At 42.2% G+C, this 25,133-nt stretch overlaps 1 protein-coding gene across 7 annotated transcripts in view; it reads left to right on the top strand.

Annotated features, from left to right (window-relative positions):
- GRIN2B (glutamate ionotropic receptor NMDA type subunit 2B) overlaps positions 1 to 25,133 on the top strand; it is a 470,874-nt gene that overhangs the window by 320,536 nt on the left and 125,205 nt on the right. For all 7 annotated transcript variants that reach the window (XM_021092316.1, XM_021092318.1, XM_021092315.1 and 4 more), the window contains one exon: positions 9,138 to 9,252. In XM_021092316.1, the coding sequence (XP_020947975.1) occupies positions 9,138 to 9,252 (115 nt within the window). The remainder of the gene's footprint in view (positions 1 to 9,137; positions 9,253 to 25,133) is intronic.

A 25,133-nucleotide genomic window follows, 5' to 3' on the forward strand; every position in this document is an offset into this window, starting at 1 on the left:
TGGTGCAGCCATTAAAAGAAAAAAAAAAAAAAGGAAAAAAGAAGAAGGAGAAGAAATACCAACATACTTAATGACAAACTGGCCTTTAACCTATCTTAGCATTTTCTCTGGAAAGATCCCATTGCTTAGTTTTGATAGCCTACACTGGGCTAATATATTGAGCACATAATCTATGAAAGAGAAGAGAAATTTTATTCAGTGCTTTTGAAAAAGAAAGTGATTTTCACTCATGTGCAACACGAAAACATGACCTTAAAATGAAAAAAAAAAAAAATTCCCATGACAATAACAACATCCAGAAGAGTTACTTGATTCCTTCCCACTGTTGTGTTTCACCTTTCTAACTGCCTCTGATAACTGGGTTTCCCTTGGCCTCTTAGCCCTTCTCACCTGTCTCAGAGGTGACTAAGGGCTATGGGCAGGGGACAGGGAGGAATTCCTTTTCCATCTCTGAGTTCTGTGCAGTTTCCTAAGTGAGAAACGGCTGTGGTGTTCTGCAGTCTTGATTAATTGGCATTGCCAGTTCCCTAAGGAACCCACAAGCAGAAGCATGCCCCTTCCTAAGAAATTTTAAAGAGAATTACTTTGTGTTCGAGTCAGGGCTCTGGGGAGTTGAAAGGGGGTTCCTTTGGAGGAGTCATTTATTCTAGACTAAAATTATGGGGCTATGAAGTCATCTTTTGCCTTCCTCAGGAAGTGAACTTTATACTAAAGTAGTATGAATAAGTGATTCCCACTGCAAAATGCCTCAAAGGGGTAACTAATCATAATGGGAAAAACAAACATCCCCAAGCCTTAACAGTTAGGATATTGTGGGGATGGGAGGAAGTGTGCTCTTAGGGAAAAGCAAAGATCCAGGAATTGGAAGGCCCAGATTCTGTGAATTTTATCCTTCCCAGGCCTCATTGTGTTAAGCTCTAAATATGGAAGATTAGAGTGTGATCCAGAAGTCCTCACAAACTCTAACATTCTCTGAAGGTAATCAAAATAACAACAACAGCAGCTAAAATGTAAGGCTCATTACATATAGGTGCAATAGTGTAGTTCTCAGTCTTTCGTGTACTGAGACATTTAACCCTCACAACAGTCCTATGAGATAAGCACTATAATTATTCATATTTTTACAGTGAAGAAACTGAGGCAAAAATTGGTTAAATAACCCATGAGATAACACAACTTCAGAACTCGAGCTGGTGTCATCTGACCACAGCGTTCTTGTTTTCCACACCTCACTGCACTGCATGTTGGTTGTACTGGTGTGGGTGTGTGTCTGTGTGTGTTTAATACATACTACAGTCCTTTCATCTTCACTTAACATATTCTGTTTTTCCCTTTTGTTCTATCTTCACTACTTTTATTTTTTATTGAAGTATAGTTGATTTACAATGCCCTTAGTTTCAGGTGTGCTCTTTCTTTGATCTCCTTTTTGCTAATGCCTCTTCACTAGCTTTTGGGGGCATTGTCCAGGCCTTTTCATTCATTCCAATGTAGGGTGTCTTACTAATGAGAACAAGCTCCTGGGTTTGATCCCAGATGGAACAATCCAGAGGAGAATTGTCCCCTGGCCATGGCCAGCCACACTGATCCCACTTGGTGAAAGGGTACAAATCTGAGTGTGAAAAGGTATAATGAAGCCCTCACAGCTGGTGGCAGAGCCTCTCAGAGCTCCTTGACTTAACATCTTTCTGGAGGAAGGCAAAATGTTCTCTACCCTCTTATATCTGAGCAGAGATTGTCAGGTGACTCCCAACAATGCCCCTCTATTTTCTTTCATTTCAGATGAAACTAATGCATGGCATGTAGTCATGAAACAGAATCTGGGTAATAGCTCTCAGGAGTAGTTCACAGTCAGGCCGAGGGGCCTGAGAAGACTCTTTCACTGTAATAGTTGGGGAGTTGACACATCACCATCCCTCAGCCCAGATTGCTAAGGGGCCAAAGCACAGTCCTCACCACCAGCAGGAGAGAGGAACTGTATACAATTTATGTCAGATAGTCTTCAAAATACTTTAATACCTCATTAATTTAACACTACAAATTTAGAATTTAAATAACTGAGATATGGACTAGCCTAAACTTGAAGCATTTATGATTTGTAAAGAATGGTTTGGAAAATAAATGAATGGCATAAACACCACTTCAGAGAAAAGGTTTAATCCACTGGAAGACAAACTATTTTTAAACTTGCCTCAAGCAATTATAAATTAATATTACAATCTGCTCTTTAAATTAGTTTTTCCTGAGGTTCTTTACCAAGTATCATTTTGCACAAATAAGAGAAGATGCCTACACTTGAAAGCTTAGGAAATGGTAGTTCTAATTATTTTGTTCAACAACATGGTTTTGTATTTTTATATATGACAGTATGTGTCAAAGGAAACCTTTAAAACCTCTTCACATCCCTTTTCCTTAAAATGAAAACCACCATTGGCCAGAATAAAATAATTCATGAGCCTTGAAAACATTGTCATATAACCTGGCAACTGGTGGATCAAGGATTTTGAACAGAGGTGACCTGACTGCAGTATCCTTGCTCTTAAATGACTCACATACTGCCTGCTGATGCTGCTGGTGGTGGTGGTGGTGATGGAGTGTGTAGGTTATCCATACTGCATTCCTTCTCTCTTTGGTTAACTTATTTTTGCTTGTTTATCCCTTATTTTCTTTCTACCAGCATTTGGGGGCATTGTCTATGTCACTCATTTGAGTGTAGGACATCTTTCTATTGAGATACTTCTTCTGGGTTTGATCCCAGAAGAAGCTATTGGTTAGTCTGGGAGAGAATTTTTCCCAGGCCATAGCCTGCCATGTTGACTGCACTCTGCTGGGTTGGTCATTTTGGATTCATTTTAATTATTCTGAATTTTTGTGTTGAAGGAAAGTCAGAGATTTCTATTTAGTCTACCAAACCATCATACTGAACATCCAATTTTTAAATATTTTGCTTTCCTCCCCCAAATACTGGTCTCTAATTAAGTAGCTTTTAAATGTTTTGAAGTCCACTATTTCTAATCCTGTAGGAAATTGTTCCTGCTCTTTCAAGGGGAAACATACACATGAATTAGTAATTGTTAAAAAGAGACCACAGAGTCCTGTCATGGCTCAGTGGTTAATGAACTCACTAGTATCCTTGAGGGCAAGGGTTTGATCCCTGGCCTCGCTCAGTGGGTTAAGGATCCGGTGTTGCCGTGAGCTGTGATGTAGGTCGCAGATGTGGCTTGGATCTGGTGTGGCTGTGGCTGTGGCATAGGCCAGCAGCTATAGTTCTGATCTAACCTCTAGCCTGGGAACCTCCATATGCCACAGGTGTTGCTAAAAAGACCAAAAAAAAAAAAAAAAAAGAGGTGGGGGGAGAGACCAGAGGAAGCCTTTTTGAAAGATTGGTGGTTTTGTCATTTAGATGATAGAGTTTAGCAGCATAATAGCCACAGTATTAATCAGATAAAAGATAGAGACAGAGAGCATCTCAGAGGAGTCCTGTGCTTCCCTCTTCGGGCAAGTGAAATGGTCCCAAACGGTCTATTTTATAGATGAGGGAACTGAAGGCTTTAAAAGTTATGTGACACACCAAAGACACAGTGACAGAGTCACAGATTTTCAGAGCTAGAAAATCATATACAAAGGGGTCAGTAATTCAAGTCTCCTGTCTGAAACTGTGTTCCTTTATTTCTTTGAACAACTAGAGAATGGAAATCGAGAACTATGAAAAATTTCCACCAGGAGTTCCCGTCGTGGCGCGGTGGTTAACGAATCCGACTAGGAACCATGAGGTTGCGGGTTCGGTCTCTGCCCTTGCTCAGTGGGTTAACGATCCGGCGTTTCCGTGGGCTGTGGTGTAGGTTGCAGACGCGGCTTGGATCCCGTGTTGCTGTGGCTCTGGAGTAGGCCAGCAGCTATAGCTCTGATTAGACCCCTAGCCTGGGAACCTCCATATGCCGCCGGAGCGGCCCAAAGAAATAGCAAAAAGCCAAAAAAACAAAACAAAAAAAAAATTTCCACCATATTTGAGGCAGGGTGTTGAGTGGAAGGATCACTGGGCCAGGGGTGAGGGCACCTCTTTTCAACCCTGTCATATGATCTCGGTAAAGCCACAAAACCTTCTGCACTTCATCTGCTTCACCTGAAGATGAAAGGATTGCCGGAGAGACTTCTCTCTCTTATTACCACATGAAAAGATATTTATTTTTTAAAAAAGCTAGTGCCTTGTGAAAATATGGAAGACAAAATGAGTACTGTGGTGCCAGCGCTCTTGGTTTGCTGGAAAAATCCTGGCAGAGCTCTTTCGGACACCTCCCACATAGGGCATACTGCTAAATCATTGCAGCGGGCAAGCTGAGTGGCATGGTCAAAGTCAAAGAGGCACAAGGGCTTTTTACCTCAGCTTGACCCCATTAAACCCAGTGGAGGATGACTTTGGCCACAGACAGCAAATGCGTTGGCTCTGAGCCCACAGGGGTTCTTAGACTCTCCGCAAGCAGGGGTCAGGCAGGAAAGGGGATGGGTTTTATTTTATGCAGCCTGTATGAGGGGTCCTCATAGTCCAGGGCATGGCACCTGACATGAGACTTCCCAGGGGCACACGGGGTGGGGTGGGGGGGAGCTCTGAGACGCTGATTTCGCTTTACCTGGTGATGTAACAAAAAGAAAGCAGAGCTTGAAATCAGAAGAGTGGAGCTCCAGTCCCGAACAGTCAAGTCACCTTGGAGCATCAGGTAGCCCAGGACCCATTTTCTCCTTTCTAAAATGTGAGGTCTCCATGGATCATTTCTAAGTTTTCTTCTAGTTCCAGCAATCTGAGATATGCATCATATTAGAACTTTATGGGACAGGCCATCAGGTTTCTTATGGGTCAAATTACATTCCAGAGACAAATCCAGCAATAGTTTTATATACTAAACCTTGACGGGCCTTCCAGGGGACTAGAGTCTTATGAAGCTGGGTTTTCTGATTGCATCCTTGGGGATGATACATGTTCAAAGAAAAACATGAATTGCTGTGGCATCTCTTAATCTTACAGTTTAATCCTTTGCTGAGAATTTGTACATGGAAGCTTTGAGGTTTTAACTAATATTCAAAGTTGACAAAGTGCAGCCAGATCCAAAGGTAGCTGGATATTTTCAGGTCTTATGGAAAGTTAAATTGATTCATACAACCATTTGACCAAGTTTACCCTCCATATGTGGAATGTAATTTCCATTTCTCCAATGTGTTCCACTGATAATTTGGTCTTATTCAATGTACTCATCACACTGTTCCTCACTGAGGTCCAAAACGAGGCAGGTGCCTTGTCCTTAGATACTCAGATCATGCTAATACATTCCTTTTTAATGTTTCCTGCTGTATAACCTTATATTTGTACCATATTTTATATAGTTTTTCTACCCCCTGTTTCGTGTGATCATCACAATCTGATGAACTGGAAGTTAAAAAAAAAAAAATGGAGTTTCCATTTTTAAGAGTTAAAACTCAAGTTCTGGTGCCAAGGTCACACATCTGGAAGTGACCACACTCCCATTTATTTTTTCACACTTTTAACTACCAGTGAATGGCTTGGTCTGCTCTGCTATTCAAAGACCATCCTCACTCAAGGCAGGTGTGTATTTGCAAGCTGCTCACTAACAGCTCAATGTTGGCAAGTCACAGATAATTGCTGAGAAAAACACAATGCGAATGATGAATCTGTACACCACTGAAGGATATGAATGATTAAAGGATACTTTGGAGAAGAGTACTTTGTGTATTGTCATAACATTTTAGTAACATTGTGATAAGTAAAACATCTGAGAAATGCCTACATAGAGTAAAAGGAACCTGTAGAGGGTGAACATCCCAGAGAGAGAAAAATAAATAAGGAAAATCGAAAGGATCTGGAGCAGGGATGTCTAGAGAAATACAACTGCAGAGCAGTTACCCAGGAAGGCAGTTTATTTTCTCCAAGTTTGAATTTCTCAACCTATCCACTCAGTTTAGTGCTGTTCCCCTTAAAGTAGTCATCTTGAAGGCTATATACTTATTCCATTCATGCTGCTTATGACTTACATTATTTTTGGAACCTCTCTTTTATAATTGCCTTCTGAAATGGACACTTTCTTTGAAATATTTTTAATAGCATTTTAGATAAAGTCAGAATTATTCAGAGCCATGTCTGGTGAAAAGCAGGGTGCTTAAGCCAGATAATTTATTTCTCTCCCTCCCTCCCTCCTTCCTGCTTTCTCTCTCTCCTACCCTCCCTCCCTCCATTATCTCCCTTTCCTTTTTCCCTCTCTTCCTCCCTTCTTCCCTTTCTTCTTTCCTTCCTTCCTTCTTTCCTTCCTTCTTCCCCCTCCCCCTCCTCTCATGCTTTCTTCCAAAAAAGAGGCGAGACTAATTTTTTAATGTATCTCTGACACCTTCTCCAAAGACTTCCAGAAATCACTCTAAGCAACACCGTATTGTTGTAGTAAAACATTCTCCAAGTCCATTATGTTGGGTGCTTACATTCAGGTCTGTTGCTTTAAAATATTTTGTTTTGTGTTTTTGTAATTATACTCCCTGAAATGAATTATATAGGACTTTGGTTGGAGTGTCGATGTTATTGTCAACTACAGGAGACCTGACCGGTACCTTCTAACTAGCGATGGGGAGGTGGGGGAGCGAGCAGCGCTGAGCTGAGAGAAGAGCAGCACAGGGATGGAGTTTTGAGCTGAATTAGGGATGCTGTACTTTTACCGATGGGAAGTGTCCAGAGAGAGCAGCCAAGGGGCCAGAGGGAGGGAGCTGAAGCCATGGCATCAGATAACCACCTGAAGGAATGGGAGATGTGAAAGCTGATGTGGCATGTAAGAATCAGGGTGAGACAGTAGAGAGGACATGGGACTAGGAACAGTGCTTAAAATATTATTTCTGCTCCCAATTAGCTGGGGAACTTTGGGCCAATAATTGGACCTCTCTGTGCTTCAGTTCCCTCATTTGGCAAGTTAAAACCATAGACTCAAATGAGCTTAAGGTTTCTTCAAAGTCTAAAATTTATTTTATAAGGGATATATGATACATTATCTTCAAATACTGGAAGAACTCCCATGTGAAAGAAGCATTAGACTAAGACTGTGTAATATCTAAGGAAGAGCCCAGGAACTAGGAGGTGTAGGTGAGCCGATCTCAGCTTTAGGTTAAAAAAAAAAAAAAAGAACTTACTCAACAGTGAGATGGCTGCCTTGAGGGCATAGTATGTACAGTGATAAGTTCCCGTCAGTGGAAGTATTCAAGAAGAGATGAGAGGCGCAGGGGATTAGGGTGTCTAACGTCACTGCAGTGGCTTGCACATGCCATGGACATGGACGAAAGAAGAAGAAGAGCTGAGAGGGATAACTTTATGATGTGGTAGAGGGGAAGCAGAGAGTGCAAGAAGTAAGTGGGCTAGTTGATTAGGAAGGTCTCTTCCAATTTTGAGATCCTAGGAATCTCTACCCTTTTGAGATCTGTGTCCTTGATTACGTTTGACCCAGAAATGACAGGTTTAAAATTCTCAGCCAGCTCTAGAAGTGAGAAGTGGTCCATGAGGATTTAGGTCCAGTGATGATGGCTAGTCATCATTAGAATTGCCTGAAGGACATGCATCCTAGCAGCCTTGTTGCTTAACCTAATATTGCCTGGAAGACTCCAGGAAGAGGCTCACAGTTACTTTGAATAAGACTGGAAAGAGGAGGCTTTAAGATGCCTCCATCACATTCTTCTCCCCTTCCATGACGCAGAACACTATTGTTGGACAAAGTTTCAAAGCCCTTTAGCGTGCTCAGGACAATAACTAGCTACCCCTTTTGCTTCTTGGCAGAGACATGAACCACAGCAGCATCAGGCCCAAAGCTCCTGAATAGCAGCAGGTCATGTGAACACAGAGCTAAGCATTATTGATTCCTTGAGCCATTATGGTAAAGGGACATTAATTACCATCAGCAGAGTTGCACTAATACAATTGGAACGCGCACACCTGTGGGAATTCGGATATGGGAACTTTCATCAGGCCAGAGCAGCCAGCAGGGGAACCACGCAACCTGGGCATGAGGAGCTGAGGAGGATGACAACTCCTTTGGTCTGAGACTAATTATTTCCAGAATGTCTGCTAATTGATGCGCCTTTATCCAGAGCGTTCTGTGGAATATCTCTCCCTCTTCCTCCAAACCCCTGCCCCTGCTCTCTTCTATACACTCTGCAAAATGTGATAGCCCTGGTTTCCACATGCATCTTGTGGAATCAGATCCCTGACTGCTAGACTCGTCTTGCAGCTCTTGGAAGTAGAGCTGGGCAGGATCCCCACAAGACTTCCAAAGTGCATGCTTCTCCCTGGGATGTAGAGACACCCTAAGCTAGAAGCTTTCTTCTAGAAAGCTGTTTGCCTCACCCCCATTTTGTGTGGCTTCTGACACCCCCACCCTGTAATCCACCTCCTATTTTTGAATAATAGTCATTGATACTTAAGCACCAGGCCCCACAATAAGCTATCTCATTTAACCCTCACAAACCTAATAAAGCAGGTTTCTTTAGAACCCCACCTTTTTTTTTTGCAGATCATGAAAAAAAAAATGAGGTTCAAAAGCCTAAAGTAGTTTGCTCAGTCATAGCCTGCAGACTAAACTCAAACCCAGTGCCCTTGTTTTAAATTTTTAGATTCTCAGAGTTCCCACCGCGGCTCGGCAGAAACGAATCTGACTAACATCCATGAGGACACAGGTTTGATCCCTGGCCTCACTCAGTGGGTTAAGGATCCCGCAGCTGCTGTGAGCTGTGGTGTAGGTCACAGACGCGGCTCATGTCCTGTGTTGCTGTGGCTGTGGCGTAGGCTGACAGCTACGACTCCGATTCGACCACTAGCCTGGGAACCTCCATGTGCCATGGGTGTGGCCCTAAAAAGACAAAAAATAATAAACAAATAAATAAAATTTTAGATTCTCTTTTCTTATTATTCCTGTTATAGGAAAACTTGGTTGACTGTATTTGATCATCCAATGGGAGCCCCAGGGGCACCAAGTTTCTCAGCGGTCTCTGTCCTCCATCCATCTACGTGCCTGTCTCCAGCCCCCTTTGTTGCCGTCTTCCTAGCTATCTTGTTCTTGGCTTACCTTCTTCACACTTTTAACCTGCTTTTCATTGTCTCTTTACAGGTATCTGATCAATGTCACTTTTGAGGGAAGAAACCTGTCCTTCAGTGAAGACGGCTACCAGATGCACCCGAAGCTGGTGATCATCCTTCTGAACAAGGAGAGGAAGTGGGAAAGGGTAGGACACATTTTCGGCAATTCTCGAGCAGCATAGAGGGGTAGGGATGGCAAATTTGGCAGCACGTTAGAGGAAAATGATCCCTGATGTTCTTTTGGTCTCTGAGCTGGAGAACAGGAAGAGATCAATTCTTCGAGCACACAGGAGAGGCCATTTCTCAACCTTGCGTCTTCATTTTCTTGCCGCTTTGGTCCATCAAGAGATGATTTTCCTCATGTATTACCGTTTTGATTGGTAGTGGTGTGGTCTGCAGCATGGCTTTGTTTTAATGGAAGAGTAGGCACCCACAATATAACGCCATTAGCTGGAGAAACCAAATCAGTGGTACAGTTCAGAAGTCGCGTCCTACCCAGCTTCCAGGGGAGGCCCATGAAACCTGGTTTATGAGCTCACAGGTTTGGATTCTCTGTGATTGGAAGTTTGCCATGCAAGGCCCTTCTCAGCATGTTTCCCACTGCCAGCTGATCACAGTGTCTGAAATTCTACCATTAGCCGTTAATTTATGTGGACACCCAACTGCTTGGGTTTAGTTCCGAGCTCTTCTAAGTTGTCTACCTAGGACTTTGGGAAGCTCTTTTAACTTCTTCTGTGCTTCCACTTCCTTATCTGAAAGGTGGGAATAATGGGAAGACTACCAGTATCACGGGGTTGTGATGAAGATTAAATATATTAATATATGTCAAGGACTTAGGCACTTGGCACATAGTAAGCACATACTACGTATTAGTTGTTATTATACCTGATTCCTAGTTAAAGACAAATGTTCCTGAGAGTAATGTCATTGCTGGTGTTTCTCCAAGAATGTTCTTCAGGGCCCTTATGCCTTGAGATGCTTTGCAGAGGAATGGTTCTGCAGATAAGGAAAACTGCAGATGCGATCTAGGAGATTCTGAGGACATATTAGCCTTTGAAAGTTCAGAGGTGTCTTTTTTATTGGGCTATGCTTGACATATATCATTACACTAGTTTCAAATGTACAATATAATAGTTCAGTATTTGTATGTATTGTGAAGTGATCACCACAATGTGTCTAGTTAACACCCATCCCCACACATAATTCCAGAAAAAAAATTTGTGAGGAGAACTTACACAATCTACTCTCTTAGCAACTTTCAAATATGCAACACAGTATTATTAACTAGAGTCACCGTGCTCTACCTTATATCCTCAGGACTTATTTATCTTATTACTGGAAGTTTGTACCCTTTGACCAACCACCAATCTATTCTCTGCATCTCTGAGCTCGATTGTTTCTTTTTCTTTTTTTCTAGATTCCATGTGTAAGTGAGATCACGTGATATTTGTCTTTCTCTGTCTGGCTTACTTCACTTAGCATAGTACACTCAAGGTCCATCCATGCATGATGTTGTAGACAGAGGTGCCTTATAGCAAAGAAGCATCTTTAATTTCATTTAACCTGGCATTTCCCCAAAGCTTTTATTTATTTATTTATGTATTTATTTATTTATTTTGGGGGCTTTTTAGGGCCACACCTGTGGTATATGCAGGTTCCCAGGCTAGGGGTCCAATTGGAGCTCCAGCTGCTGGCCTACACCACAGCCACAGCAATGCAGGATCTGAGCCGCATCTGCAATCTACACCACAGCTCATGACAATGCCAGATCCTTGACCCACTGAGCAAGGTCAGGGATGGAACCCACGACCTCATGGTTCCTATTTGGATTTGTTTCCCCTGCACCATGACAGGAACTACTTCCCAAAGCATTTTATCACAGGATCCCCTTGTTCATGAAATTCACATTCTGTGAACTATATTGGGATACGGTGACTTAAGGCAGTTTCTGCAGACTTTGTGGGCCAATTTGGCTAACAGGCTTCAGGCTGTGAGGGTGGCTCTGACCAGGATGGAAACCAGGCTCTATATTTATGAAGAGAGGAGCCAAGAAAAAAGTGCCAGAGGTGAACTTCTTGAAATTCACAGTCTTGTCACAAGATCTGTGGGCAGGTGGTTCTGAGAATGCTCACCTGTGAAACTGGGCATGTGCGGTTCAGGTAGTGGAACCCAGGACCTTATCCTTCAAACTGAAGACCGATCATGATTTGTCCTGGGTTCCTCACATCGGGGCGCAGCTATAACGCTAACATGGTGCCCCGGGTTCTTGATTGAAGTTGCCGTCCCTCTGCTGAGTTATCATTTGTTCCAAAACGATTGTTCCCTAGGCATCTGCTCTTCACCCCAATCAAGCTGCTTTTCACTGCTGCTGTAGAGACATAATAATTTAAGAAGTGTTCTGAGACCAGCATGTACAACAGGCACTTTTGTGTATCTTCAGAAGAGGAGTTATTAAAAACGGAGGCTTCGTACGTGGATCAGAAGACACCCAGCTGGGGTAGCTTTTATGCAGCAGACTCATGATTACTGTCTCAAGTATGGGGCCTCTCACCCCGTCCTGTCTTAAAGAGACATGGCCTCTGCCATTTGTGATCACTTCCCTTCCTTGGGCTGGAATTGGAGACCTGGGACCCCCACCCCTTTTCAAAACCAGACCTTCTTTCCTGGGGGTTGGAGTCCCACCCCTTCCTTCTTTAAAACTCTCTTGAATTTACTCCTTATTTTTATATGATCCAAGAACCACGTGGATAATTTTTTAAATGGGCCTCCCTCTCTGAGGCCCACTTGTATCCATTCGGAGCAGTCCTGGACGTGGCTTCTAGAATGAGCTTCCTAAGGCACAATTCTAATTATATTCTTTCTCTGTCCAAAACTGCTCTGGTTTATGGGTTGGGTCCAGACTTGATCCATTCTTGCATTCAAGGCTCTGGTCTGTTTTCCAACATCTGTCTTCTCTTCCTCACCATTTCCCATCTCCCCATCAAGCTACACTGGGCTCCTCTCTGTTCTGAGAATGTGTCCTTGTATGTCTGGCTCATTATACAGCGTGTTGTGATGTTTCCTTTTCCTGGAATGAATGGTCCAAATATACAAATCATAGTCATCCTTTGAGACCCAACTTGCTGCCCCCTTCCCTGATCTTTGACCAAGATGTAATCTCTTGGTCCCTTGTCCCCTGTAGCTTCTGACCACACTCTCTGTTGTGGCACTGGTTAGCATTGTGTGTATGCCCTTTTGCAGAGGGCAGAGGCTATGTCTTTATAAGATTGTGTCCTCACGGCAACCAGGAGGAGCTCGTTACAGAGTGCAGTTCAATAAATATGTGTCGAATGAATGAGAACCATTACATAATACAGAGTCTAAATCCATCATTAAGAATCCAAATTTATGCTATTGCCCTTGATATAATAGCTAGATTTTTTTTTTTTCTTGCAAGGGGTGATAAAATCTTTATGCGGATTGAGTTTTCAGAGATCGTATTTTAAGTGTACTGAGGGAGCTTGTTATGTAAAGAAATTCTGTGGTTAATCTTTTGACAGAGCATTTTGGGAGGGATTGGGATTGCAGAATAGAACGTTTTCATACCAACTTGGTTACATCAGAGAACATTGCTGAAGAGAGATCTTTAGTGTTCACGGGGTTCAGGGAGCCTTGCAGCTCCCAAACTTGGAAGCCTCTCTGGGCTGGAAAGGTGGCAGGAGCCAGACGCAGCTCCAGGGATGTAGGGAGGTTGTGCCTTTTCTTCCACCGTCACCCAGGCCCCCAGAACCCTCTGTCTTCTCAGGGCTCCTGATAGCATTCCAGATGCCCAGTGGTCCAGGGAAGATTTTAATGTCTGTAGACCTCAGAGGGGCAGGCCTCAGGGTGAGGAATCTGCAGTGACGAGATGGACGCTGGGACCTCATTGCTTATTCACTCGAAATGTAATAGTTTGTATCTACCAACCCCAAACTCCCAGGAGCAGAAATTGACACAATACCGGAAATCAACTCTACTCTAATTAAAGAGGAAGAAGGTGATGGATGTTGGGGAGATAAACTGGGAAGTTTTCTGAATCTGTGAAAGAAGCCTGGGCGAAGAGACAGCCTCTGGTGATGCCCTGTGACCTGCTCACTTCTCCAGATCTTTCTTTTCTTACATCTACAATCATGGCGTGAGATTAAGAAAATTTTTGGAGGCCTTTCCAGCTCTAACTTATGAGATGACAAATTCACACTCCAAATAAACAGGAATTCAGAATGGGGGATGGGTGAGAGCCAGAGCACACAGGAAGAGCCCTTCTTGGTTTTTAAGGTCAGTGGCTCCAGGACATAGTTGTCATTCTTGTCCTTTCAGTAAATATCACCTCTCCAGAAGGCCTTCTCTGATGACTCGAGCTGAAGTAGCCACCCAGTCGGGTTTATTTTAATTTTCTTCAACATGCTCATTACCTGATGTTTTGCTTGTCTGCTTGCTTGTTTATTGCCTGTCTCCTCACACCAGGATAGATGCAGCATGGACTCAAGGACCTAGTTCATCTCGAGAATTCTAACACTTAAGAAGAGTGCCTGGCTCAGAGTGACCACTCAGAAAGATAATTGTTAAGTAAATTAAGACTCTGAATGTTTAAGAGGGTTAGAGTAGGGACCAGCCACTCGCTTCTACCTGAGACTTAGCAGAAGTGCTTCCCTGGGATGTGCATGAGTGTGGGTGCCCCTCCCTCCTTGGAATGAGCGCTCCGAGGACCAGCGAGGGTCCTGGGCACTTCAGGGGTCTTCATTTCCAGGGGCAGCTGTGCCTAGTGTTCCACAAGAAGCCCCAGGATGGGGACGATTCATTAAGTTGTTGGGAAGCCTGTGATAGGATTTCGCAACAATCCCTCACGTTTTTGCAAAGTAGTCTCAAAGCTCCTGTCTTATAAATTCGGTTCCTTCCAAAGAGACTGGAAGTGAAGGCAGAATAGTCTGGGGGACTCAGCATGGCTTTGGAAACCAGAGAGAGTCCAGTTCACCTACCCACGTACCCTTTATCGGCCATGTAAACCAGGCAACCAGTATTACCTGAGTCTATTTCCTTTTTGTAATGTAGGGTTTTACATAAGCCTTTATACAGATTAAAGGTGATTTCTGAGTAACTAACTACAAAGGAGAATTTATAGTAAAAGCAGTGAACAGTGGCTGAAATAAAGCCAGTATTCCACAAATAGCAATTGGTAGTCGCCACCCTCCTTGTGTCATTTTTAAGATAATATCTGCACATGGTAAAAAGTCAAATGATAGAAAAGGATAGCCAGTAAAGAGAATGTCCTCTTATCATTATGATCCTTGGTTTCCTAGGCTCCTCATGAGAGCAGTCTTTATTCCCAACGTGTTATGTATTTGCTCTGAAAATACTCCAAGCGTATACAAATGTTCTACATTTACTCAACTTCCTTCTTTAAAACAAATAGTGCTTGCTTTTATGAACCTTTAATGGGATCCTGTATAAGTAGCCACTAAGGAGGCATGAGAGTGGGGGCTAGAATAGCAAAGAGACCTCTGAATCAGAATTATATTGACAGAAAGCCAATATATAGAAATGTGAAGAACATTTAAAGAGGAACACACACACACACACACACGCACATACACACGCACACACGCACACACACACACACACGCACGCACAGGGCATGGTGAGTTGGAAACGGTAGGGGATAGTGAAAAAAAAATTTGTGTACAGAGTGGGTTCATTTGTAAGTCTCTCTCTAAGAGGGGGACAGATGCATAAACTTGCATTAAAAATAGCCTGGCACAGAGAAGCAGTCCAACAACATTCAGGCTTCTGTCTTTATCAGAGCCTCTCATGATTTGCTTCATTGCTACTGCTCCCAGCTTCCATTTAATCGTTCCTAAAATGGGGATAATAAAAATGAAATGCAGTGGGGGTGTGTTCTGAGTAATGACTTCAAGAAATGATGATGGTGCATTTTCGGGCTATAAGATGTAAACAGACCTTAAAGAGACTCTCCAGGTCAGGACTGCAGGAGGATAGGTGTGGTTTGCCTCTCTGCTAGTCTTTCCCCCAAAGACACAAGAGGAGCATTGTATAAGCCCACTCTGTCTTCTCTGCCTCCATCTACCAGAAAATACCCCTCCTTATGCAGATTTAAATAGCCTCCTTTAGTTTGGGTCATTCGTTGTGCTCCCCAAGCCCCATCTTAGACTTGCAACACAGAGATTACAGCCACACCCGCCAGAGGAAGAAGGGCTCAAAGTCAGAGTGGTTGGTAGAAAGTGTTGCGTGTGTGGTGGCATCTGTGAATTAACATAGTGATAAGTGAGATAGAGGAAGAGTAACTGAACTGAGATAAAGAAGAGCCCTAAGAGCAGCAACAGCATCACAGAACAGAAGGCCCTACTGGTGTCTGGAGCCTGGGATGAATGAGACGGGTTAGAGGATGCTTCTGGCCACCCCGTGCCCAAGAGACCACTAACTCTGGGCTACGTATGCTCTGAAACACTGGTACCTGAGGACTAGAGCGATCGATCGTATTCCAGCACAGTCCGTTTGGTGATGACACCACAGAGGTGGATCGCTGCTATGGAAGATTCCACTTGGAAGATGTTGACTGACAACATAAAACATCCTCTCCATCCCCTCTCAGGTGTGCACATGTGCACACATACACACACATACACACACACATCATGGACAAACTGATGGGTTGCTCACGGGCACAGGAACCACATCTGCTTGGTTTTCCTCCATATGTCCATGCCCAACCCAGGAAGAGGCATTACTGAGCAGCCCAAGAAGTAGCTGGTGATGGCCTGTACACACCTACACACGCTGCATTCCACCTCCTCACCTCAGGGAGAGGCCACGGGCTATCCAGTCTCTCTCCAGACTCACAGGGAGGTCGGAGGGGTGAACCAGAAGCTCCCACCTTGGGGGGCATCTCCTAACACCACACTTGACAACAGGCTATTTTTGCTGACTTTGAACTGTGTACTAATATGCATCATTGGATTAAGGGATTAGAAAACAGGATTCATGGAGAAAGGCTATGGGAATTGGGGTTATGGAAGGGAAGAAGAAGAGGCAACTAGGTGAGGACTTGCTCTCTTGAAGTGTATGAAGAATCATTTTACCAAGTGTTGAGCTCAGCTGCTCACTTTCTCCTCAGAGACAGAACCAGAGGAAGTGGGCTTAAGATCATGCAGGGAGGATTTATATTAGCTACAGGGAGAATTTCTTCATAGAGAGCAGTGTTGAGTGCCAGAACTGTTACCCATACCAGGAATGACTTTGGAAGTCCGAAAAATTGGGCATGTCTTCATCACTGTGTAATATGCAGTCCTACCCCAGCCACCATGCATGAGTTATGAGGCTTTGAGTTTCTTCCCATCCTCTCCCACCCTTCCCTTCCTTCCTACATAAAGACCAAGCAGCTACTGTGAGCCTAGTGTTGTTCCCACCAAGTTAGTGTTGTAGTTTTCCTAGTTGCAAGGAATGAGGTGCTTACTGTGACACTTAAAATTTCTATAAGGTAAGGTGATTTTTCAATCTATTTGATGTGGCCTAATAGTTGAGTGACTTTTTCATGTTGCTTGGTTACTAAAGACTCAACTCTTTCTCTCTCCATATACATGTGTATTATATATATATATATACACACACACACACATATATATATATATTTTTAACACACACACATATATAAAATGACAATGGCTTACAGACAGGACCTTTGGATTGCCCATTTTTGGCTATCTTTCCAAGTTGTGATTATCATGGCCTCTCACATCCAAGTGTTCCCTTTGGTTCCCTCAGCTCCAAGAGTCATGGCCCATGCTCTTAGCCTACACCCTTTTCCTGGGTTCCAGAGAAAGATCACTGAAGGTCAGCCAGTGGGAGGGGAGATGTGCCCTTTGCCCCCAAGGCATCTACCCCCTTATTAGACTCTGTCCACAGTGTCAAGCCACTACCCCCAGGGTATGTTTATAAAATAATTCTAAAAGAAGAGTGAGATGTGTTGGGGGAATAGATTTGAGAAATGACATTTCAGAAAGGCCGATTGTCTTCATATGCTGTTATCAGCCCACTGAATGAAACAATAAAAGAACAAGATAACCTTGGTTGACTTTGCTTTTGAACTATACCTGCTGATGGGGGAGAAAAAGCAGGATGGAGCTTGGAGACTTAAGTGCCAGCTTAACCTTGGCTTAAGGAAACACGGTAAAGAGGAAAAGGTCCCTAAAGCCAAAAGATGGCTTTCATCCACCTTGTTTAAGTTCTCTTGAGTTTTTTTTATTTCATGACAGTTGTCTTTGGTTGGCTCCTGAATCCTGTGAACTACCTTTTTAATTCTAGGTTATTATGTTTTTCCAGTGGTGTTATTGAAGAAATAGTGGTGTTGAGGTTCCAAGACTCTTTCGTTGGTATACTGGTTAAAAGCAACATTTATGATTTTTTATTATAAAGGTAGTTGGTGCCAATTAAATATATTTCAGGGGACAAAATGAAATTTACCCATTTATATATCCACAAAGAATTAGCATTTACATTCCTTCTGTTTCTTACCGATGCTTTTTTTCTGTGCATGTGTGTATGTTATAATACAGAACAATGTGATACAATAGAAGTGGTAGCACAGTATATGAACAGTTTGCAGTCTTTTTTCTCTGACAATGATATTGTGGCCATCTTCTTATTTTATTTATGTTCTCCAAAAGCATGAAACATAATGACTGCGTCATATTCCATTGTAAAGATCTATCATATTTCTTTAAACTGGTCTCTCATGACTAGGCATTCATATGTGTATTCAGTAGAGTCTGGTGGTCATATTAGAATAATTTCAGAGTTTTTGGTAATCCAACTTTGATGCCATAAAATTGATTTCCAAGGTGTCAAGGTTTGGTCACATTTTTGTTTTTGTCTAATGTCCCTAAACATTCAAAATGACATCCCTTAATTAGAGAAGCTTGGGGTATGTTAATTCAGTAACAGTGGACACACATATGCAGTAGGTGTGAAAGGCTCTCCTTTGTGATTCCTTTTCTGCTGGGAATCCCTGAGGGTTTTCTCTTTTTGATCTTCTGATTGAGTGAGCAGTCCTTTGACCTTGCTGTTAAGAATATTTCTTCTCTTTGACAGTTATAGCACACAGAGAATGAGGTTGGTCATATGGTCTGTATCTGTCTACAATATTCAACATACTGGGACCATTTTCTTGAGAGCTGGAGGCTTGTAAAATTCAACTCCATGTTTCCAAAGAGCTAGCAACATGGTGTGACATCCTTTCTAGTACTGATTCCATTCTCTGCCCCAAGTGACCCAGGAAGAAGGGAGAGCAATCCTCCTCTTTCACCAGTGGGGCAGCACCTGGCTAACTTATACCCACAGACTCATGTGCCTCAAGGCTGATGGGACCATCATTTGCAGGGACTACTTTATATATTTTCCACCAAACAAGCTAATTTGTGCAGACATTAATAGCATATTACCTTTCCCTGAGATCTGAAGTTTGACATTAAAGCTACAATATGTGAATGCCCTTCATACATAAGCATGTGTCTGTTGACCTACCACCAGGAGATCTTATGCTTTGAATTTTTCCTACAGTGAGGATGGATTTGTACAAATCTGTGCACAATCTCTCCCTTGTCACAATACCTATTTGAGAGCAGGCTGGGACCAAGGTAAAGTGATTCATGTGTGTGAGAGAGAAGCAAGGACCTTGGCATGTTAGCTCTGCTGATTGACCCCCAGTATAAGATTTGAAAGGAAGGGTTGGCCAATTAAGAAAATAAGCTGTCTTTAAGAATGAAAGCTTAAAGGATTGACCACATGATTGGGCACAAAACAAGCCCTGACAAATTTAAGAATTTAGACATTATTTCAAGACTCTTTTCTGAACACAATGGCATGAAACTAGAAATCAGCCACAGAAAAAGAAACAAGGGGAAAAAAAAGAATAAAAGCTATTAATAAAAAACATGGATACAAATCTCCCACAACATCCACAGAAAAATCATTTGATGTGATTTTAGTATTTTCTCTCTCTTTTACAATTATTTCTGTCCATAATTTGGTGAACATTTCAGTTCTTTTTCAGGAAGAGAGAGAGGGAGAGAGAGAGAAGCTCTCACACCTTTCTCAAGTTCTCCTTCCCTGTGATCATGTGACTCAGGTGGCTTCTGCTGCCCATAAAGGCTGCCCACTGCTGGTTCAACAGGCATCCCAGGTCTTAGCTCTATCAGCTAAATGTTCTGAACATTTAAACTTAAAGTAAATCTGTGCCAGGGGAATGGTGAGAAGCAAAGTGTGGTCTTGGGGAGGCAAATAAAAGAGGAGAAGAGCATATATAGAAAGTAGACATCAGGGAGAGAGTGATAGATCCAAGAGAAAGAGGAGCATTCTCAACTGCTGTATTGTCCAGGAGCACAAGATTCCCTGTTTACACCAAACTCCACTTGGTAGCCTTGCATATTTTTCTGCTCCAAGGGTTTAGTGTATTGTGTCTTTTAATATTGGCATATTTGCTATTCCTATAATAACATGTACCATTTTTTTTTCCACTCATCCTATGGGGAAGGGAGCTTGCCAGTGAAGGAATAGAATGCTACTTCTTGGTAGAATTTCTGGTGGATATTTAAGCCACCTCAGCATTCTCTTTATAGAACAGGAAACAAATCCATTTTCCCTATAGGGTCTGGGAAAGATGTACAGTTTCTAGAACAGTCTTGCCTTGGATTAAGGGATCTTAGGAAGATTTGGCTACTAGCACATCTGACATTTATATGGCCCTTTATTTGTAATATAGTTTATGAAGAATTTTATCATATATGATCTAATATTGATCCTATTAAAACTTTGGGAAATATTTGTACAGATAAATAAACTGAGGCTCAGAGAAGTTATATGATTTGCCCAAAGTCACACATTTAATAAGTGGCAGATATTTATATAGATATTTATGTCTTGCTCCATTAAATCCAATATCCTTTTTGCTTTGATACACGGAGCATAAAAGTATAACTAGACTAATAGGATCAAAGTGTGGCAGTATCAGTGGGAAAAATTTTGTGGACCAGAGGACAAATCATACCATGAAAACATGCATATAAACCCTAGCACATTAGAGTTTTTGAACGAAGTGTTAAGAAATTGTCCTGGGCCAGGTGGGGTCAAGAATTGGCCCAGACTGTGACTGGCTATTTCAGTGTAGAACATAAGATGAAAAAGAGAGGGAGGAATGGAAGGAGAGAGAGAGGCAAGAAGGATAAGAACAACAATATAAAAGCTTTTCTGCATCCCTACATCCTTATACCTCTTCACTGTTATTAAACACCTACACACAAATACATTCATACATAGTCTCTGTTTTCAGTTAGAACAGCAACCTATCTCCCCAAACTGTAGAGACAGAACACATTTCACCTCATAGCAAGGACCACGGCCATCTACAGAAACAGCAGTCAAGGTCCTGATTGCATAGAGGGGATTTTCTAGCAGGTAGTCAGCTTCTGCATTAAAAGCTCTTCTAAAATGCAGCCACCATGGCAATAGCACCGTGGCCATGCAGCCCCATTGATCAGACCTCTGCAGGAGGTGCAGAGAAACGTCGAAACACCAAGGGGAATTTAAAATAGCTGACCTACAAAACAGTCCTTAAATCTTAGCAGGAGAGTGACATGAAATTTTAACTTCGTTTTATATAAAACACAATCAACCAAATACTTTATGAGCTCAACTAGCTAAGAGAGAGGAGTGTGGGGATCTGATATACAACTAGCTGAAGGTTCATTAAGACAAATACATATATATATATAAGAGAAAGCAGAAGCAAGGCCACTAAGTGACCACTTTACATGCAACAGCTAAGACCACTGGTCTTCTGTGCTTCATCATTGCCACTGCAGTATTATCCCAGTGGGTTTCACTGTGGAATGAGTTCAGAGGGGTGAGTATTTTTTTATTCAAATAATCTCTTCATTTTTATAGATATCTTCTATCTTTGGCAAGTGACACTTGTCTTACATTTACAGTAGTGATATGACTTTTTAAAGTACATGTCTTTTTAAAAGGAAGGTTATTTCATATATTAAAAAGAGTGGCGGTGCACAGATGTGGCAGAAATTGGTAAAACAGTCCTTGAATGAGCGAAATTTGGGAAATGCTTCCACAGGATGAAGTATACTCCTGACCCAGGTCCCCAAGTCACAGCAATCAAGACTGACCTGCCTTCCCATCCTGTTTCCTGTTCACCCCTTTGCATTTAACCTGCACCCTATCCCTTCTCCAAACCTCTTGGACTTTTATGCCTATATGCCCTGTCCTATGTGCTTCCCTTAACCTTGGAGTGTTGAACTTTTCCTCTGAGGCATAGTTTAAAAGACAAGAGGCGCCACCTCTGCCTAACATAGTGAGTTATCCAAAGCAGTGTAAACAGATATGGCTTCACTTTTCTATGCCTCCCTTTCCTCATCTCTAAAATGGGAAGAATAAGAGCACTTACCCCAAACTGTTGCCCTAAGGATCAAATACGTTTTAATTCATTCAAAAATTCTTAGCACAGTATCTGGCATGCAGCAGGTGCTATGCAAATACACCCTGTTCTTTACTTGAACAGGTAGTTTCTTCCAGTTCTATTGAGATATAATTGATATACAGCGCTGTCTGAGTTTAAGATGATGTGATTTACATACATCATGAAATTACCATTGTAAGTTTAGCAAACACCCATCATTTCCTATAGATACAACATTAAAGAAATAGAAAAAAAACTTTTTCCTGGTGATGAGAACTGTTAGGCTTTTCTCCCTGCAACTTTCATATATACATACAGCAATGTAAATTATATTTATCATGCCATGCATTATATTCCCAGTATTTATTTATCTTAAATCTAGAAGTGTATACCTTTTGACTGCTTCATCCAATTCCACCTCCTACCTTTGATAGCCACAAATCTGATCTCTTTTTCTTCGAATTTGTTTTTGAGGTGTAATTGAGCATATTTTTAACCAATGACAATACAATTGAAATTAGGTTCTAGAAAAAAAGAAAGTAGAAAAAAATGATCCACGTACACATGAGCAGAACAAGTATGGATTTTGCCTTAGTCACTGAAAGGAAGGGACTAGGAAACAACAATTAGAATCTTTGGAGTTCCCGTCATGGCTCAGTGGTTAACGAATCTGACTAGGAACCATGAGGTTGCAGGTTCGATCCCTGGCCTCGCTTAGTGGGTTAAGGATCTGGCATTGCCATGAGCTGTGGTGTAGTTCGCAGATGCGGCTCGGATCCCAAGTTGCTGTGCCTCTGGTGTAGGCTGGCAGCTACAGCTCCGATTAGACCCCTAGCCTGGGAACCTCCATATGCTGCAGATGCAGTCTTAGAAAAGGAAAAAAAAAAGAAGAAGAAGAAGAATCCTTGACATGCTTGGTAATACATTGGCAGTGAACACACTTTCTTCCTTTATTCCTTTTTTTTTTTTTTTTTTTTTTTTTTTTGTCTTTTTGTCTTATTAGGGCCGTACCCAAGGCATATGGAGGTTCCCAAGCTAGGGGTCTAGTTGGAGCTGTAGCCACCGGCCTACGCCAGAGCCACAGCAATGCGGGATCCGAGCCGCGTCTGCAACCTTCACTACAGCTCACAGCAAAGCCGGATCCTTAACCCACTGAGCGAGGCCCGGGATAGAATCCACATCCCTCATGGTTCCCAGTCGGATTAGTTTCTGATGTGCCACAATGGGAACTCCCTTCCTTTATTCTATTTTTTTTTTTTTTTTCCTTTTCTAGGGCTGCTCCCATGGCATATGGAGGTTCCCAGGCTAGGGGTCCAATCGGAGCTGCAGCCACTGGCCTATGCCAGAGCCACGGCAATGCGGGATGTGAGCTGCGTCTTCGACCTACACCACAGCTCACGGCAACACTGGATCCTTAACCCACTGAGCAAGGGCAGGGAACGAACTCACAACCTCATGGTTCCTAGTCGGATTCGTTAACCACTGCGCCACCACAGGAACTCCATCCCTTCCTTTATTCTTAAACAACGTTTTGCACAGAGGTTTTTTTTTTTTAAATTGAGTCTTATAAAAAATGATAGAGTCCACACCATGGCACAGCAGTCCATGCTGGGCTCATCTCCCCAAGTCAGGGAATTAAAAAGCTGCTCAGCTGAGATTGAGGACATTGTGGGTTCTGAGCAACCATTAAGTAACAACCAAAACACATTAGGCAATAATGACTGTTCATGAAACCTTGTAGTGTGTCCTTGTGCCGTGTGATCTTCTTGGCTTTTGTTTCATTCAGTAATAAACCACTGCCTTGTGGTTGATAATAAAGAACAGCCAATCTCCCCTTGTTGCAGCTTCCTTGTTGGGCTGCAAGTAGATTGGCCAACAAGCATTAAAAGAGTTTCTCCCACAAGGGAAGGTGGTATATATCAAAAGACATGTTCTAGTCAGGGTTGAATATAAAGGGGATGATGGTGAAGTGGGGAGTGAATGATGGTAACAGTTGACACATGAATAGTGCTTTACAGTTTACGCTAGTGGTTCTCAAAGTGTGGTCCCTGGACCAGCAGCATCCGCATCACTCGGGAACTTATTTGAAATGCACATCCTTAGGTCTCATCCATAAAACTCCAGGGATGAGGCCTAGAAATCTGAGTTTTGACCTGTAAAACACAGAGATAGTTTGCCACAGACATCTTCTTTTCATGAGAAGAGAAATACCTGTTTAGAGGATGTTTAAGACTGCTGCTTTTTCACTGTTCTCCTTTCTCATTTTGTTTTTCAGCTGTTTACTTTGGCTTTTTAAAGTCTTTTCCATTATGGTTTATCACAGGATATTGACTATAGTTCCCTGTGCTATAGAGTAGAACCTTGTTCTTTATCCATTCTATATGTAATAGTTTGCATCTCTTAATCCCAATCCTTCCCTCCCCCACCCCACTCCCCCTTGGCAACCACAAGTCTGTTCTGTATGTCTGTGATTTCTGTTTCATAGATAAGTTCATTTATGTCATATATTAGATTCTACATATAAGTGATATCATATGGTGTTTATCTTTCCTGTGCTGACTTACCTTGCTTAGTATAATAATCTCTAGGTCTTTATGTTACTGTAAATGGCATTATTTCATTCTTTCTTATGGCTGAGTAATATTTATATATATATATATATATATAAAACGACACCTTCTTTATCCATTCATCTGTCAATGGACATATAGGTTGTTTCCATGTCTTGACTATTGTAAATAGTGCTGATATGAACATAGGGGTGTATCCTCTTGAATTATAGTTTTCTCTGAATATATCCCTGGGAGTAGGGTTCCAGCCATTTACTTTGAAATAAACCTGAATCTTTAGCCCTCCGTAAAGTTGGGGACCAAACCAGAAGCCCTACAAGAAAGAGTTAAGGCCTATACCACTCACTTCAGGAGATTCTGAATTTTCTATGGTTTCCAGTCTGCTATAGAAACTCAAGGATATTAGGCTAATTGTTTGGGGTTATTCATTCAGCAAGTATCTCCTGAGCCCCTACTAAGTACCAGACATTATTCTAGGTATTTGGGGAAACAGCATTGAATGAAACCAAAAAATTCCCTGCCCTCAAGGAATGTATGAGGAGGTGAGGAGGATCAGACTACAAATGCCTCAAAAAATAAATAAATATGATAATTTCAGATGGCATCAAGTGGTATTAAGATGGTAAGATAGGATACTGTGGCTTACAACCACATGATGCCAGCCCCCAAAGGGGCTTTTAGAAAAATCAACCCCCAAGCGGACTTATTTAAAACTTATCATTTTTAGAAAGTTGCCAGTTAAATTTCTAAGGATTATGTCCAACAGCTGTTAGAAATTTACCTGGCAACTTAAAAACTGTGCTAATGATGCTCCTAAGTCCTCTACTTAAACTTTGCATGGATGCTGTATTGAGACTAGAGACTCCTTTACAAGCCACAGGGGAAATGTGGGTAATATTTGAGCTTCCATTCTTTTTCCCTGCTTCTTCTAGGTTTTAGAGAACTGGGATATGAATTTTTA

The sequence above is a fragment of the Sus scrofa genome, chromosome 5 (assembly GCF_000003025.6).
Source record: "Sus scrofa isolate TJ Tabasco breed Duroc chromosome 5, Sscrofa11.1, whole genome shotgun sequence".
Taxonomy (NCBI): domain Eukaryota; kingdom Metazoa; phylum Chordata; class Mammalia; order Artiodactyla; family Suidae; genus Sus; species Sus scrofa.